This window comes from Vipera ursinii (genome assembly GCF_947247035.1).
Source record: "Vipera ursinii genome assembly, chromosome: 1".
In the NCBI taxonomy this organism is placed as follows: Eukaryota; Metazoa; Chordata; class Lepidosauria; order Squamata; family Viperidae; genus Vipera; species Vipera ursinii.
The window spans coordinates 283,485,017-283,499,627 of record NC_139512.1 but is presented as its reverse complement, the minus strand read 5'-3'; the positions used below and the strand labels follow the sequence as shown (position 1 = coordinate 283,499,627).

Below are 14,611 nucleotides of genomic sequence, written 5' to 3'. Positions count from 1 at the left end.
TTACTTTGTGAAAACTACAATATAAAACTGAAGATAATATCCCTGATAACCCTTGATTCATAACAGAAATTTAAAAAGTCTTAAGAGCTTTTAATAAGTGTTTCTTCTCTATAATATTACTGGAAATATTACTTTGCTTTTGCTTTGTTACCTTTAGAAATCCTGCCAGAAGCCAGTGGACAAATATATAGAATATGATCCCGTCATCATCTTAATTAATGCTATCTTATGCAAAGCACAAGCTTACAGACATATCTTATTCAATACAAAAATAAATGTAAGTTTCTGTTGTGTCTACTTCTTGTCTTAGTTTGCCATAGGATCTGTCAATCTTGCTCCAAGCTAATGAAAAAGCTAATTTGTTTTGGACCTGGCAATATTAACGTTAACTGGCTTTCTATTCTAAAAATTGCAATATTGGATTTAACTTGTAAAAGTTAAAAGTTTGTAGTTCTGCCCTGATCGAGGAACTGGTCAAAATAAAGCACACTTTGGAGATGAACTGTACAACTATAGCCACTATAAAACATAATTATATAATATACAGAGAGAATTCATAGCATCTGTCTTTTTTGGAAGTCCATCTATACATTGCAGTTTAATGCTGTTGTTTAGTAGGCAAACTGTTTTGATTGGAACTTCCTGATTCCTGCCTTGAATGATCCTTTGACCTACAACTATCAGCCACTCTTCTGACATCTCATATTGTTGCTTCTACTCTTTTCATTCTTTACTATCTGCCTGGGCTACCTGATCTATAATTATACCATAGTCATTTGGAAGTCAGCTTAGTGCTTGTGTCCATATTGGGTTTGATAGCTAATATGTACTTATGTTTCACAATATGATATTTTAACAATATCATATTTATGTCCATCTTCAAATTGTAGTCTCTTGGGTTCTAGATACTGATCTGGCCATGTCTATCATAGTAAGCCTAGTTGAGGAGCTTGTAGTGGAAATATGTCAAAAGAGAAGCATGGTAAGAAATGTCAGAGCTCAGAGGGCAAAGTAGGCTTTGCTTGAGTACTGAGCCTACTGAATTTGCCTCACTATACTGGGCAGGGTGTAAAGCTGTGTTTTGTTATAGTTTTCCAGGGTATCATTACAGGTAGTCCTCGATTTACGACTGCAATTGAGCCCCAAATTTATCTTGCTAAGTGAAACATTTGTTAAGTGACTTTGCCCCATTTTACGACCTTTCTTGCCATAGTTGTTAAGCGAATCGTTGCATTTGCTAAGTTAGTAACATGGTTGTTAAGTGAATCTGGATTTCCCGTTCACTTTGCTCGTCAGAAGATCGCAAAAACTGATCAAATGACTCCAGGAGACTGCAGCCATCATAAATATGAACCACTTGCCAAGCATCTGAATTGTGATCATGTGACCATGGGGGGGACGCTGCAAAGGTCGTAAGCGTGAAAAACAGTCATAAGTCACTTTTTTCAGCGCCATTGTAACTTTGAACAGTCACTAAACGAACTGTTGTAAGTCGAGGACTACCTAGCTATAAATAACTGAATTCATTGTCAACACAGTATTCACTACACCTTGTAGAATCATAAGCTGTAATAAATACAACCCATATCACTAAGAATCTGACTGATTTAGGTATTGTGTAAAATTGAAACATAGGTTTTATATGTAGAAAACCAAATTTTGGATCTGGTACAAATCCATGAATTAAGTTTTAGTCTAGGACTAGATCCCAGTCTGAGCTGAATTCTGTATCAGATTCACTTTTAATGTATGAAGTCATTCAAGACTTCAAAGCATGTCGCAAAGCTTGGTTAGCTGTTCTTCAGTGGAGGAGATCAAATGACCTATACAGGCTTTCTTAATTGTAGTAGTAAAATGTGATAAGCCTACCATGCTTATAGTTTTGTGGTCAATACAGTATTTTGATTGGATGGTATTTGCATTTGACATTAATATTCTTTCCCACTGCAGATTCATGGAAAGCTTTGCATATTCTGTTTACTTTGCGAAGCTTATCTCAGGTGGCTGCAGTTACAGGATTCGAGTCAAAGTACTGATCCTGATGATTTAATTAGATATGCCAAAGAATGGGATTTCTATCGAATGTTTGGAATAGCATCTTTGGGTAAGATCAAATATTTGCTGTGAGCAAATATAGTTACCAGTGAAGGAGATATTGCTTCTATCCTTTTATTGTTTCTATCCCTTTAAACAGCAGCGTTTAAACACTGACAGTTGCTTCAAGTGCACTAAAATTCTTAAATGTGTTGTTATATATATTCACGTAGCCAGAATGTCTCTTGCTTTCATTAAATTTGGCTGGAAGATACCTGTAGTCAAAAGATTGCAGCATACCATGAGTTAGCATATGTAAAAATACGTTGCACAGTGTTTATGAATGTAAATAGTTTCCAGGAGATAGTGTCTACAAAGGGCCTAGGAGACCCAAGTGCAAATCTCTGTTCAGTGCTAAATCCCATGGCTTTTCAAAAAACACTTATCTCAGATTCTACAAAACTGGATATTGTATTTGCGTAAAAAACAATTATTTCAATTCGTAAAAAGATGCTGATATATAATTCTCATGGTATTCAGAATTCTATTTACATATATGATTAACTATTGATTATTTATTTATTTAGATAGATATATATATATAGATATAGTGTAGATGTATATAGTATAGTATATTATAGATCACCTCAGACGGGGACTGCAGCCAAGAAATTAAAAGACGCTCCTGGGGAGGAAAGCCATGGCAAATCTAGACAGCACACTAAAAAGCAGAGACATCACCCTGCCAACAAAAGTGCATATAGTCAAGGCTATGGTCTTCCCATTTGCAATGTATGGCAGTGAAAGTTGGACCATAAGAAAGGCTGAGCGCCAAAGAATTGAAGCCTTTGAACTATGGTGCTGGAGAAGACTCCTGCAAGTCCCTTGGACTGCAAGGTGATCAAACCAGTCAGTCTTAGGAAAGATCAACCCTGACTGCATTTTAGAAGGTCAGATCCTGAAGCTGAAACTCAAATACTTTGGCCACCTAATGAGAAGGAATGACTCACTGGAAAAGAGCCTAATGCTGGGAAAGGTTGAGGGCAAGAGAAGAAGGGGATGACAGAGAATGAGGTGGCTGGATGGAGTCACTGAAGCAGTAGGCGTGAGCCTAAATGGACTCCAGAAGATGGTAGAGGACAGGAAGGCCTGGAGGAACATTGTCCCGACGAGGTCCCACTCGTCATCTTCAGGCTGGTATCTTCGGCTTTGTGTTTGTGCAAGCAAACCGTGATCGGAGCTGCCGTCTCTCTATAAATATTGGTGGGTTGTGTGTGGTGCTGGCTTTGTTGCTGTAAGCGGGTTGGTTGGCTGTGTTGTTACATCCTGATTGGAATATGGAGTTATTGTTTGCAGCTGAGTCGGTTGTTTTGTAACATCCTGTCACCAAACAGCCCATCACTCAAGTCGTTACAACACAAAAGATTAATAGGCACACAGCCAACACCTCAGCCACCTAGTGTGGTGATATCTTGAGTTCTGGGCTGCAACATCCTGGGTGGTTGGCTGTGTTGTGACATCCCGAGTCTTCGTGTTGTAACCTCCTGAGTTCTGTGATGTAATGTCCTGGGCAGAGGGCTGTGGTGTTAAATCCTGGGCTCTGGTTTGGCTCCGAGTTTGCGTTCATGGCGTGTGTCAGTTTGCTTTGTATGGGGGTCGGGAGGGGGTGCAGCAGTTGGAGATGCCGCCATGGTTTGGCTTCTGGATGGTGGTTGCATTTCGTCTATGGGGTGGGTTTGGGTTTGAGTCTGGTGAGGATGATTGGTGGTGGCGTCCTGTGTTGTTGTGGGTCCGGTGTCAGTTTTTGTGGCTGGGACTCGTTTGTTGACTAAGGCTAGTTTCCAGATGTCTGGTAGGCAGGAGGTATCGTCACGTTTGTTCATGTTGTGGGGTTGTTTCTCTATTTCGATGGCTTCCGTAATTATTCTCTTATTGTAGTTTTGGAGATTAATTTCGTTCCTTCAAAGTCAATTTCATGTCCTGTTGCTTTAAGGATGTCACCACTCAACCCGTCACTCAAGTCGTTACAACACAAAAGAATAATAGGCACATAGCCAACACCTCAGACACCCAGGATGTTACAAAACAACCGACTCAGCTGCAAACAATAACTCCATCATCCAATCAAGATGTAACAACACAGCCAACCAACCCGCTTACAGCAACAAAGCCAGCATCACACACAACCCCACCAATATTTATAGAAAGACGGCAGCTCCGATCACGCTTTGCTCACACAAGCATGAAGCCGAAGACATCAGCCTGAAGATGACGAGTGGGACCTCGTCGAAACGTCGCCAAGACACTCTCAATCTTACATGGGAAAAGACCGGAATATGCCAAGACATACATACCTGTACCTGTGAAAATCTACGAATATATATTGTTAGCAAGCCAAAAATATTTACACAAAATATGAGCTGGCAAGCAAGAGATATATGTAAGCTATTACATATTGTCATCTAGGGGCTGTCAGATTTTTACAGCCTGAATAAGGCAGCCTTGACTTTTCAGCTAGCTTCTGTCAATCCAAAATTGGCCAGTGAAGCTCTACTACCTAGGGTTAGACAGTTCACATGTTAAATGGCTTGAAACTACGCTGCCTAGATTACAAACTCCTATGCCTAATCTCTTCTGCCAACCTAGCAGTTTGAAAGCACGTAAAAATGCAAGTAGAAAAATAGGGACCACTATGGTGGGAAGGTAACAGTGTTCCATGCGCCTTTGGTGTCTAGTCATGCCGGCCACATGACCACGGAGACGTCCTCGGACAAGCGCTGGCTCTTTGGCTTTGAAACGGCCCCTAGAGTTGGAAATAACTAGCATGCATGTGCGGGAGAACCTTTACTTTTACCTATGCCTAATCTAAACCCAATGCATGCCGTCCAAAATAAAATTTAAAAACGCATGTGTGTAAGATGTAGTAAACTATTATATAGCTACTTAAGGAACTTTTTATGATATCAGGTCTTTCTCTAAAATGATTTTTTTTCTACTTATACCCATCTCCCATTCAGAACAAACTGCCTTTTTGACTGGCATCTTCAGTGCTCTGTGGTTAGTAAGATCATCTGTTCTGAAAACCAAAGCAAATTTCATATTTCTTCTGAAAGCATTGCTGTTATCCAGCTATGGAAAACTTCTACTGATTCCAGCAGTTATTTGGGAGCATGACTACACTCATCTGTGTCTCAAGCTCATTAAAGTGTTTGTATTGACCTCAAACTTTCAAGCAATTAGAGGTAGTTTTCTAATTTAACTTCACTATTACAATAATGTTGGTTCGGGGTAGATTTTCCAGCAGAGTTTTCACTACTTGAAACAGATAGACATACAGCAGTACTGAAATTCTTAAAAGAGGCACTTCATTTATTAAAACCCTAAATACATAAAAATTGAAACAGTATGTGTAAGTCAGCAAAAAACTGCAAACATAATCTTTGATTCCAGTTAAAAACCGTAATTGAAACAATGGTTTAAATACATAACAAATGTTTAAGTAGTCTCTGTATCTAGATTTTGTTGTTAATTTTGTATTGGAAAAATAAATAAGAATGACATTATTCATATACAGTATCTTTTTCTGTCCTGGAATTTGTTTATTTTTCTAGTTCTCTGCCAATGAAATATCAGTAAATTTCAGATATGTTCTTAAGTGTTCTATAGTGTCTTGAGTTTTTAAATAATCCAAACAGCATCACTTCTGGTGCAGTAATTTTGAATTCCCCCCCCCCTTATTTGTCTTTATCAGATGCATAAGAAGATCCCTTTCCAAATGTCTAGTTTTTAAAATAAAATGTAATAACTATTTAACATGTGCCAATATTATACTGATTTGGGCGTAAGCATCACTATTGATATTAAATTATAAATTACTATATCTGAAAAGAATACCAGAATTGAATATTACTGAATTACTGATTTTCCTAAGGTTCAAAGGATACTAATGAGCAATTGTGCTCAGCAAGGAAAAGTAAACACTGAGTAAGCCCATCCCTGTTTAGCTTCTGAGCCAAAACAAGGTCATCTCATTAACCAGAAATAGCATTTGTCCATACTAATTTGTTTCTTATCATTATGGAAATCTATTGGGAACCCTACCACATTCTGTTTTTCTTTTGTTTTGCAGTTATTTTGAATACTAGCCGCAAACTGTGTCTGATGATCATTTTGAATGGATTACTTTTCGAAAATAGCATCATTTACTTGTTCCAGAAAATAGGATGGGATTTCTGAGACCATCTTGTTTCCTTAGGATAACAGTGAAAAAATTTCAAGATGTGGAAAATATTGCCTTTGAAATCATTCACCTCCTCACTGGTCAGTATTTGATAATTCTAAACAAAGTGGTAAAGAAATGCTGAATGTCAATGAAACTTTCTATGCCAAACCAATCAATTGACCCATAGTAATTTAAGAATGATGCACTGATATTTAATTTTTATAACAATTTTGCTATTTTTAATGTGATGGTGTATTAAAGTAAGAATATTGCTCTTTTATAATTTCAGATTATATAACTATGTTGTTTTTTCCTCCTGCATTACTTTGTAGTTAAAAGAAAAAAAGGTGATGGTTTTATTATAAAGTACAAAGAAGAAAATGATCATACTAAAAAAGGCAAAATCACAAAACAAGGAAAAAACAAACAGCTTGACTCAAAGATGTGTTCTGACAGCCACGCATAAAATCATAGTAAAGTGGCTTCACTTTGACATTTGTGGCAATTATGCTACTGGAAACACTGGAAATATATTATTTGTGGAGTTCTCATACTTTTAAGTTGATATTTATACATCTTCCAAGGAACAAATATATTTTGTAGAGATATTTATAAATAAAGGGTTTTTTATGTCTAAAGGCAATCCACTCTTTTTTTAATAAATAATATTATACCCACGTATTTAGGAGTAAGCTTCAAGGCAATCAAGTTATAGACGTATGCAAAGGATTGAACAAACACTGCTTGATGTTGTTATGGCTTCATTAAAAGTAAGCTTAGCGATGTCATCCTACGATGTTTACTCAGAAAAAGTAGTACAGAACTGCAATCACTCCCCAATCTATATTATTTTATTCTGAGCTTCAGAAGTTATCTGAACATGAACTGAATCTGCATTTAAAGTGATTTGAAAAATATTTTTAAGTTATCTTTCTTGAAATGATTCCAGTGGAAATAAATTGTGTGACTGTCACTGAGGAAAAAAATTTCTAATTTATATGAATATTTAATTCCATTTCCAAGCTGGAATCAATTTAGGCTAGTACAAGATAATAAGAGCTAATATTGTCTGCTTTAAATTATTTTAAAGCTAAGCAGGTTTTGGATGTACAAAACTAACTGGTAGATTATTCTCTCTCTTTAACAGTTAAAGTTTAAGCATTACTATTCTTCTTGGGAAGAAAGTGATAAGACTTTATTGGAAATAGTTATAGGAACAAAGTTTATCCATATGCTACCAAAGCTCTCATTGTCATGACATTTTCTGGATGAAAATGGTGCATCACAGGGCAACAGTTTTTGAATCAAGATACCTCAAGTGGGCTAACTTACAAAATGTGTCCCAAATCCAGGACCCATGACTCCCAAGGGAATGAAATATAGAGAACTTGTGGCTGTTTCAGTTTTATTGGCTCCTGCTACACTGCTGGGCTCCTGTTATAGTCATGTAATCTTCATTTTCAAACGTCTATGACAGTTCCCAGCCACTCTCACAATCCCTTGGTCTATGCCCCATCCAGAAGCAGCCATTTTACTTGCCTATGAAAAGGGATGGGAAGGAGAAAGGAAGGAAGAACAGCGAGAAACGAAGCCTCATACATCCTGCCCTGGAATTGGTTTGAGTAATGACAAAGAAGGAGTGTTAAGATTACAGGTAGTCTTCAACTTATGACCACAATGGAGCCCAAAATTTCTGTGGCTAAATGAAGTCAGTTTTCTCTCATTTTATGACTTTTCTTGCCACAGTTGTTAAGTGAAGTACTGTTGTTAAGTTAGTAACACGGTTATTAAGTGAATCTGGCGTCTCCATTGACTTTGCTTGTCAGAAAGTCACAAAAGGTGCTCATATGACCCTGGGACATAGCAGCTGTCATAAGTATGAGTCAGTTGCCAAGTATCTGAATTTTGATCACGTGACTGTGGAGATACTAAAATGGTGGTGAGTGCGCAAAACTGTCCCAAGTCACTTTTTTCAGGGCCGTTACTTTGAATGGTCATCAAATGAACTATTGTAAGTTGAGGACTACCTCTAATTATATTTTAAAAGTTAATTGTTAAAACAGTTTTTTTTAAGTTTCAGAAAATCAGGTCAAATCTAGATATCAGATAAATACAATATTGAACTTTCATTTTTCCTGAATAACTAATAGAAGATAGGAGCTATTTTGAGAATTGGCTTTTGGCCTTACCAAGTCAGTGAATTCTATTGATTAAAGGATCAAAATATATAACCTGTGCAGGAATAACATGCTATAACATTTTCTGCCTCAGCCTTTTTCACCCTGTCTATTCAGGATCTCATTGCCCTGAGTTTAACATAAGGGGTCTGTACTTCTTCCTGTTACTTTCTTAGCAGTCTGCAGGAATGGAGGAATAAAGAGGCAAAATCCTGACTCTAAGCCAAAGTTAGAACAGTCAGAGATAAAGAGGCAAAGCTTCTGCATTTTCTACCTGCTGATACATAATGAAAAAAGTGAGATGTCCATCTCGGTGCTTTATCCGTGGTGCCGTGGTGGCACAGTGGTTAAAATGCAGTATTGCAGGCTAACTCTGCCCACAGCCAGAAGTTTGATCCTGACTGGCCCAAGGTTGACTCAGCATTTAATCCTTCCAAGTTGGGTAAAATGAAGACCCAGTATGTTGGGGTACAATATGCTGACATTTGTAAACTGCTCAGAGAGTGTTGTAAAGTACTGTGGTGAGGTATATAAGTGCTATTGCTACTGCTATTATCCACAGGCCAACGGGCCCCAAATATGCCTCCTCTTTGGGATGGCCTACAGCTGTTTCCTATAGTTTCCTATATTGCTATTGATGTAACAATACAAACCTGTATTATTCAAAAAAAAACCAACCAACCCAATTGTGTTTAATAGTTGTTGGGGTGTTTTTTTGTTGTAGTAGTTTGGTACCTTTGAGTAATTGTTACTGCTGGTGAGTGCCTAAATAAGTCCCTGCAGTTTTCATGTCAGGATTTCAGAAGTGGTTTGCTATTGCCTCCATCCTGGAACTGAGAGAGAGTGATTGGCTCAAGGTTACTCGGCTGGTTTCATAACCGAGATGGAAGTAGAATTCACAGTTCTTCCACTATCTAGCCTGATGCCTTAACCATTACACCAAACTGTCTTTTTTAACGGAGTTACCCTAAGGAAAATGTACAAGATTTCAGATTAAGGAATTGTTGAGGGTGGGGGAGGAAGAGATGGTACAAACTGAGTTTATCAGAAAAGTTATGACAATAGAATGATATCTTTCTCTGTACTGTTTTTTATATTAGAAAATGCAAAAAAAATCACGCATGTAGATTTAAATCATATTTGTATTCCCTTATACTATTCAAATATGGTAGGGAGGACGAAAACGAAAATTAAATATGGCTCATCCCAAACAAATCTGGACTAAATTTCAAAATACTAACATAAGATACATACCGTATATAATATGTATCTGAGGGATATTTCGCAGTAGGAAGCCATTTCTTTGGCTTTCCTGAGATTCTGTTCTTTTCTCGTTTTTTTCTGAATTGGAAAAAAATGCTACATGTCCGTAGAAATAATCCCAGACAACATGTTGAGCAATTTGAACTTTTGAGTAGCTTCATAGGAATGTGTTCCTAGCAGCAGAATTTACATTTTATAGATAAGCTGATAGGTCATTTAGAGGAAAAACTACTCTCTTTCTCTGTTTGGCAGCAAATAAGTCACTAGCTGGTCCAAGATTCTGCCGAGTAAATAAATATGTAGTGTGGCCTAAAATCTTATTTGGTTAAAGGTTTTAATATGTATATTTGCTGAATTCATGCATAGAAAATTGGATAGGTAACACTTTACTTTATTAATCAGTTTTGGAAGATTAACACACAGGATGGATTAGAATGGGGATTCTCTCTCTTCCTCCCTACTCAAGGCCATCACTTGCTGGGAATAGGGCTCTCCCAACTTTGGAAATCCCCCAAAGAGAATTTGGTTGTGTTGGGATTGTGTTGTGTGGATTTGCTGGCTCTACTGTAGTGCCCAATTGGTTTAAATGTATTTTCTCCCATTGTATACAGTAGGTAGGATATTTAGCTTTCCTGTTATTTAGCTTTCCTGGCCAAACAGGAAGGAACAATAAGAATTTGCTTCCAACAGCACTTTAGGACATGACAGAGTACTTGACAGTATTTTATTGGCCTGATGAGAGTATAGTGCAGTAATGTAAAAGGCAAAATTAAACAGATGATTCTAGATCAGACATGTCAAACTCACGGTCACGTGATGTCACGCAACGTATCGGGACTGTTTTGCCATTGCCAGCAATGGGGTGGGCGTGGCTTCTGCACACTTCCAGCCCGTGGGTCGGCAGTTTGACACCCCTGTTCTAGATGCTTTTGCCAAAAGATTCACCATCAAAAAAACTTGTGTCCTTTTGGTCCTAGATTACCATTTTAACTACAGCACCATAGAGGCTGGACCTTGTTAAATATTTGCTATGTTCAACCATTGAAATCTGTGTATCCTCTGTAAATAACCTATTTTACAATACCTGCTCGTTTTGAGTCCAGTGGATTGAAAATTGCTTACAGAATACTCATTGCATTTTTTTATTCAGAAAGAAAAACACGTATTTCAACATTCACAAACAGCTAATTGATCTTAACCAATTAGAAATTGTGGCAGCAATGCTCAGACACCGCCGAATGAGAGAAATAAGGTACTCAGATTGAAAACAGCACTTCCCCCAAATTCCTCCTTCTGCAAGACAGGCCAGAATAGATCAGCTCATCACAAACATCAGTACCACACTTGATTTAGGCAGCCATATTCTTCCTGTTGTCAGTTCCAAAGCAGACAAAAGGGATTCAGGCCTTATTATCCTACTGGTCATAACACATAACTGGGAAGGAGAACCTACAAAACAGCCCTTCCCTAAGCAAGCCCTTCCATTCAAGTAGGAATATAGAGAGGGGTTTTTTTAATTCCATTTATATCCTGCCCTTCTCCGAAGACTCAGGGCGGCTTACAAGCTTAGCAGTAGCCTTCATTCTATGTATATGCCTGCTTATTAGGGCTTTCGCCCCCCCCAAGCGGCATTATTACAAAGTCAGCTTAATTGCCCCCAACAATCTGGGTCCTTATTTTACCTACCTGGGAAGGATGGAAGGCTGAGTCAACCTTGAGCCTGGTGGGACTCGAACCTGCACTAATTGCAGGCAGCTGGTGTTACTTAAGGAGGCATTAGCCCACTGCTCCACCAAGGCTCTTATCTAAATTTTATCTAAATTTTATCTTTGTTTTTTGTGAAAGTTGAATTAGCATACCCATTGTTTCACATATGTGCACTATGCACTGTCATTTCTTGAAAAGTTGGGAGAGCAGGAAATAAGTAATCATATAACATATAAATTTGAAATAGTGCACGTAGCCCATTAGACTAGGGCAGGGGTAGGCAACCTCGGCTCTTTTATGACTCATGGACTTCAACTCCCAGAATTCCTGAGCCAGCTTGGCTGGTTCAGGAATTCTGGGAGTTGAAGTCCATGAGTCATAAAAGAGCCGAGGTTGCCTACCCCTGGACTAGGGATTGGTCTGTAGTTGGTTATTTTAAATCAGCTGTCTGAATACCAAGGTTAAGCTACAGTTCATTTCCTTTTTGGATTTCATATAGCCAGGAAGTTGTAGCTGCTTTTGTGTCAGAGAAATGGACACAGGAAGGGCTAATACTACTTTTCAAGATTTCTTTCAGATGTACAGTGAACTTTCCACAAAGTTCAAACAATAGGATACGGATTTCCTGTCATTTTAATTTCCTACAATAATATTGTTAAAGAAACATACAACAAAAGAAATACGTTCAGCAATTGTATTTTTTCCCCTGTAAGACTATTGCGGTCTGTAATCTTAAAATAGGGATGCGGTGGCTCAGTGGGTTAGGATGCTGAGCTTGTCGATAAGGTCAGCAGTTTGGCGGGTCGAATCCCGAGTGCCGCGTAACAGAGTGAGCACCTGTTACTCGTCCCAGCTTCTGCCAACCTAGCAGTTCGAAAGCATGTAGAAATGCAAGTAGAAAAATAGGGACCACTACGGTGGGAAGGTAACAGTGTTCCGTGCGCCTTTGGCGTCTAGTCATGCCAGCCACATGACCATGGAGACGTCCTCGGACAAGCGCTGGCTCTTCGGCTTTGAAACGAAGATGAGCACCAGCCCCTAGAGTTGGAAACGACTAGCACGCATGTGCGGGGGAACCTTTACCTTTACTTTACCTTTACCTTTAATCTTAAAATCCTTATGCACGTTAGGTCCTGGAGTTACCATTTCTTGCAATGACACTTCAGATTTTAAAGAGCCTATTGGAGTATAACTAATACAGGCAATCTTTCACTTACAGCCACTCATTTTGTGACTATTCAAAGTTACAGTGGCACTGAAAAAAGTGACTTAAAGACATTTTTCACATAACCGTTGCAGGACCGCATGGTTACATGATCAGATTTCAGATGCTCGGCAACTGGCATGCATTTTTTATGGTCCTGAGGTCATGTGATCATTTTTGTGACCTGACAAAATCAGACAATAAACAAGGTTCAACTTTTGAGACTGAACGCTATTAGAATCCATATCAGTGATTTTTAACATACCCCCTACAGCAGGGCTTTTCAACCGGTGGTATGCATACCATCCGTGGTACTTTAGCACCTGGCAGGTGGTACGTGACCCCCAACCAATTGTAGTGGGAAAATGAGCTAAAGTGGCACCACACAGGCCTGGAGGAGATCAGTTGGAGCTACAGGGCTCAGCAGAAGCCCCGGGACCTGCACATGCAGCTGCATGCTGATTGAAGCTTCCAGCACACCTGGAAGAGGAGGAGGAGGGCAGAGAGGAGGCTTTTGCCAGTAGTGTTACTGACAGAGAGAGGCTTTTGCAAGCAAAGTGTGAGTGAGTGAGTGAGAGAGCGAGAGGCTTTTGCTAGAAAAGTGAGTGAGAGAGCAAGCGAGGGGCATTTGTGAGCAAAGTGTGAGTGAGACCGAGCAAGAGGTTTTTGCAAGCAAAGTGAGTGAGTGAGGGGCTTTTGTGAGTAAAGTAAGAGAGAGAGCGAGAAAGTGAAAGGCTTTTGTGAGCAACGTGTGAGTGAGTGAGTGAGAAGCTTTTGCGAGCAACGTGTGAGTGAATGAGCGAGAGGCTTTTGCTGGCAAAGTGAGTGAGCAAGAGAGTGAGGGGCATTTGCAAGCAAAGTGAGAAGCTTTTGTAAGCAAAGTGTGTGAGACAGGCTTTTGCGAGCAGAGTGTGTGAGAGCAAGCAAGGGGCTTTTGCGAACAGAGAGAGGCTTTTGTGAGCAAAGTGTGAGGGAGAGAGCAAGCGAGGGGCTTTTGCGAACAAAGGATGAGAAGAGAGGAGGGGCTTTTGTGAGCAATGGGTTAGAGAAAAAGGGAAAAGTGAGGGGGAGAAAGGAAAAAAGAAAGGGCATTGATTTCTGACTTCCTCTTTTGCAGTAGATGGAAGCATTAACAGTGAACCTCAACTTTTTACTTTTCCATATTATAAACTAGCCATTTCTAGAACAACAAATGAATCTAACCAGTAAAGCCCAAAATCCCCCCCCCTTTTTTTTTAGTCATCAAGTTTTTGACATCTTGCTAAGCGCTGGTGGTACTCAAATATTGTCATGTCCTGAAAGTGGTACAATCTGTGAAAAGTTGAAAAGCCCTGCTCTATAGTTTACATCCCTCAGTAGACATTCTATAATAGTTGCAAGTTGGCAACTTGGTTTAGTTGTTCAAGCAGTTACTGTAGAACTGCTGCATTGCCATTCTTAAGCCACATCTTTTATGCGATGGTCGAGTTACCCCTAAATCAACATGATGCATTTTGTATTGTTGACACTTATCTTCCCACCTTGGTTTCACCAATTATTTTCTGAAACAAGCTCCCAGAATTCCCAGGCAAAGTGGCCTTTGTCTACGCTGACTAAACTTTCTAGAATATGGATCCAGAGTGTGCTTAGGCTGGGAAGAGCCATTCTAACAAATGAAGACATCATTAACCTTTTTAAATCAGCGTAACTGGCATAACTGCTCCTTAAAAACAGCTTTATATCAGACTCTTGGCATCTGCCAAAATCAAGTGTTTTTTTTCCCCGCATGTGCAAGTTTCAGTTTTTTTAACAAGTTACTGGATAAAAGGGGACAGGGTTACAAGAATTCTGTCAATGAACTATTCTCTTAAACCAATATCTCTCTCAAAGCATTGGTTTGGAAACGTCTTTATTTTATAACTCCCGTCTTCTGGGCCAAGAAATATTTCATTGGTAACAAAGGGACCTAAATGAAGAGTCTCTGAAGTCTGGAAGCCTTTACATGTTATAAATCAAGGCCACAAG

General features: G+C 39.0%; 1 protein-coding gene across 8 annotated transcripts in view; it reads left to right on the top strand.

The window, feature by feature from the left end:
• Window positions 1-14,611, top strand: part of ARV1 (ARV1 homolog, fatty acid homeostasis modulator) — a 51,696-nt gene that overhangs the window by 3,458 nt on the left and 33,627 nt on the right. For 5 of the 8 annotated variants that reach the window (XR_014492339.1, XR_014492340.1, XR_014492341.1 and 2 more), the window contains exons 2-5: window positions 158-277; window positions 1,951-2,104; window positions 5,052-5,276; window positions 6,164-6,354. Coding sequence is in view for 1 of the 8 variants with exons in the window: in XM_083361314.1 (XP_083217440.1) it covers window positions 158-277; window positions 1,951-2,104; window positions 5,052-5,276; window positions 6,164-6,270 (606 nt within the window). In the remaining 7 variants the exon portion in view is untranslated. Of the gene's footprint in view, window positions 1-157; window positions 278-1,950; window positions 2,105-5,051; window positions 5,277-6,163; window positions 6,889-8,609; window positions 8,710-14,611 lie in introns of those variants that run through there. The other 3 variants (XR_014492344.1, XR_014492345.1, XM_083361314.1) reach the window with 3 other exon arrangements.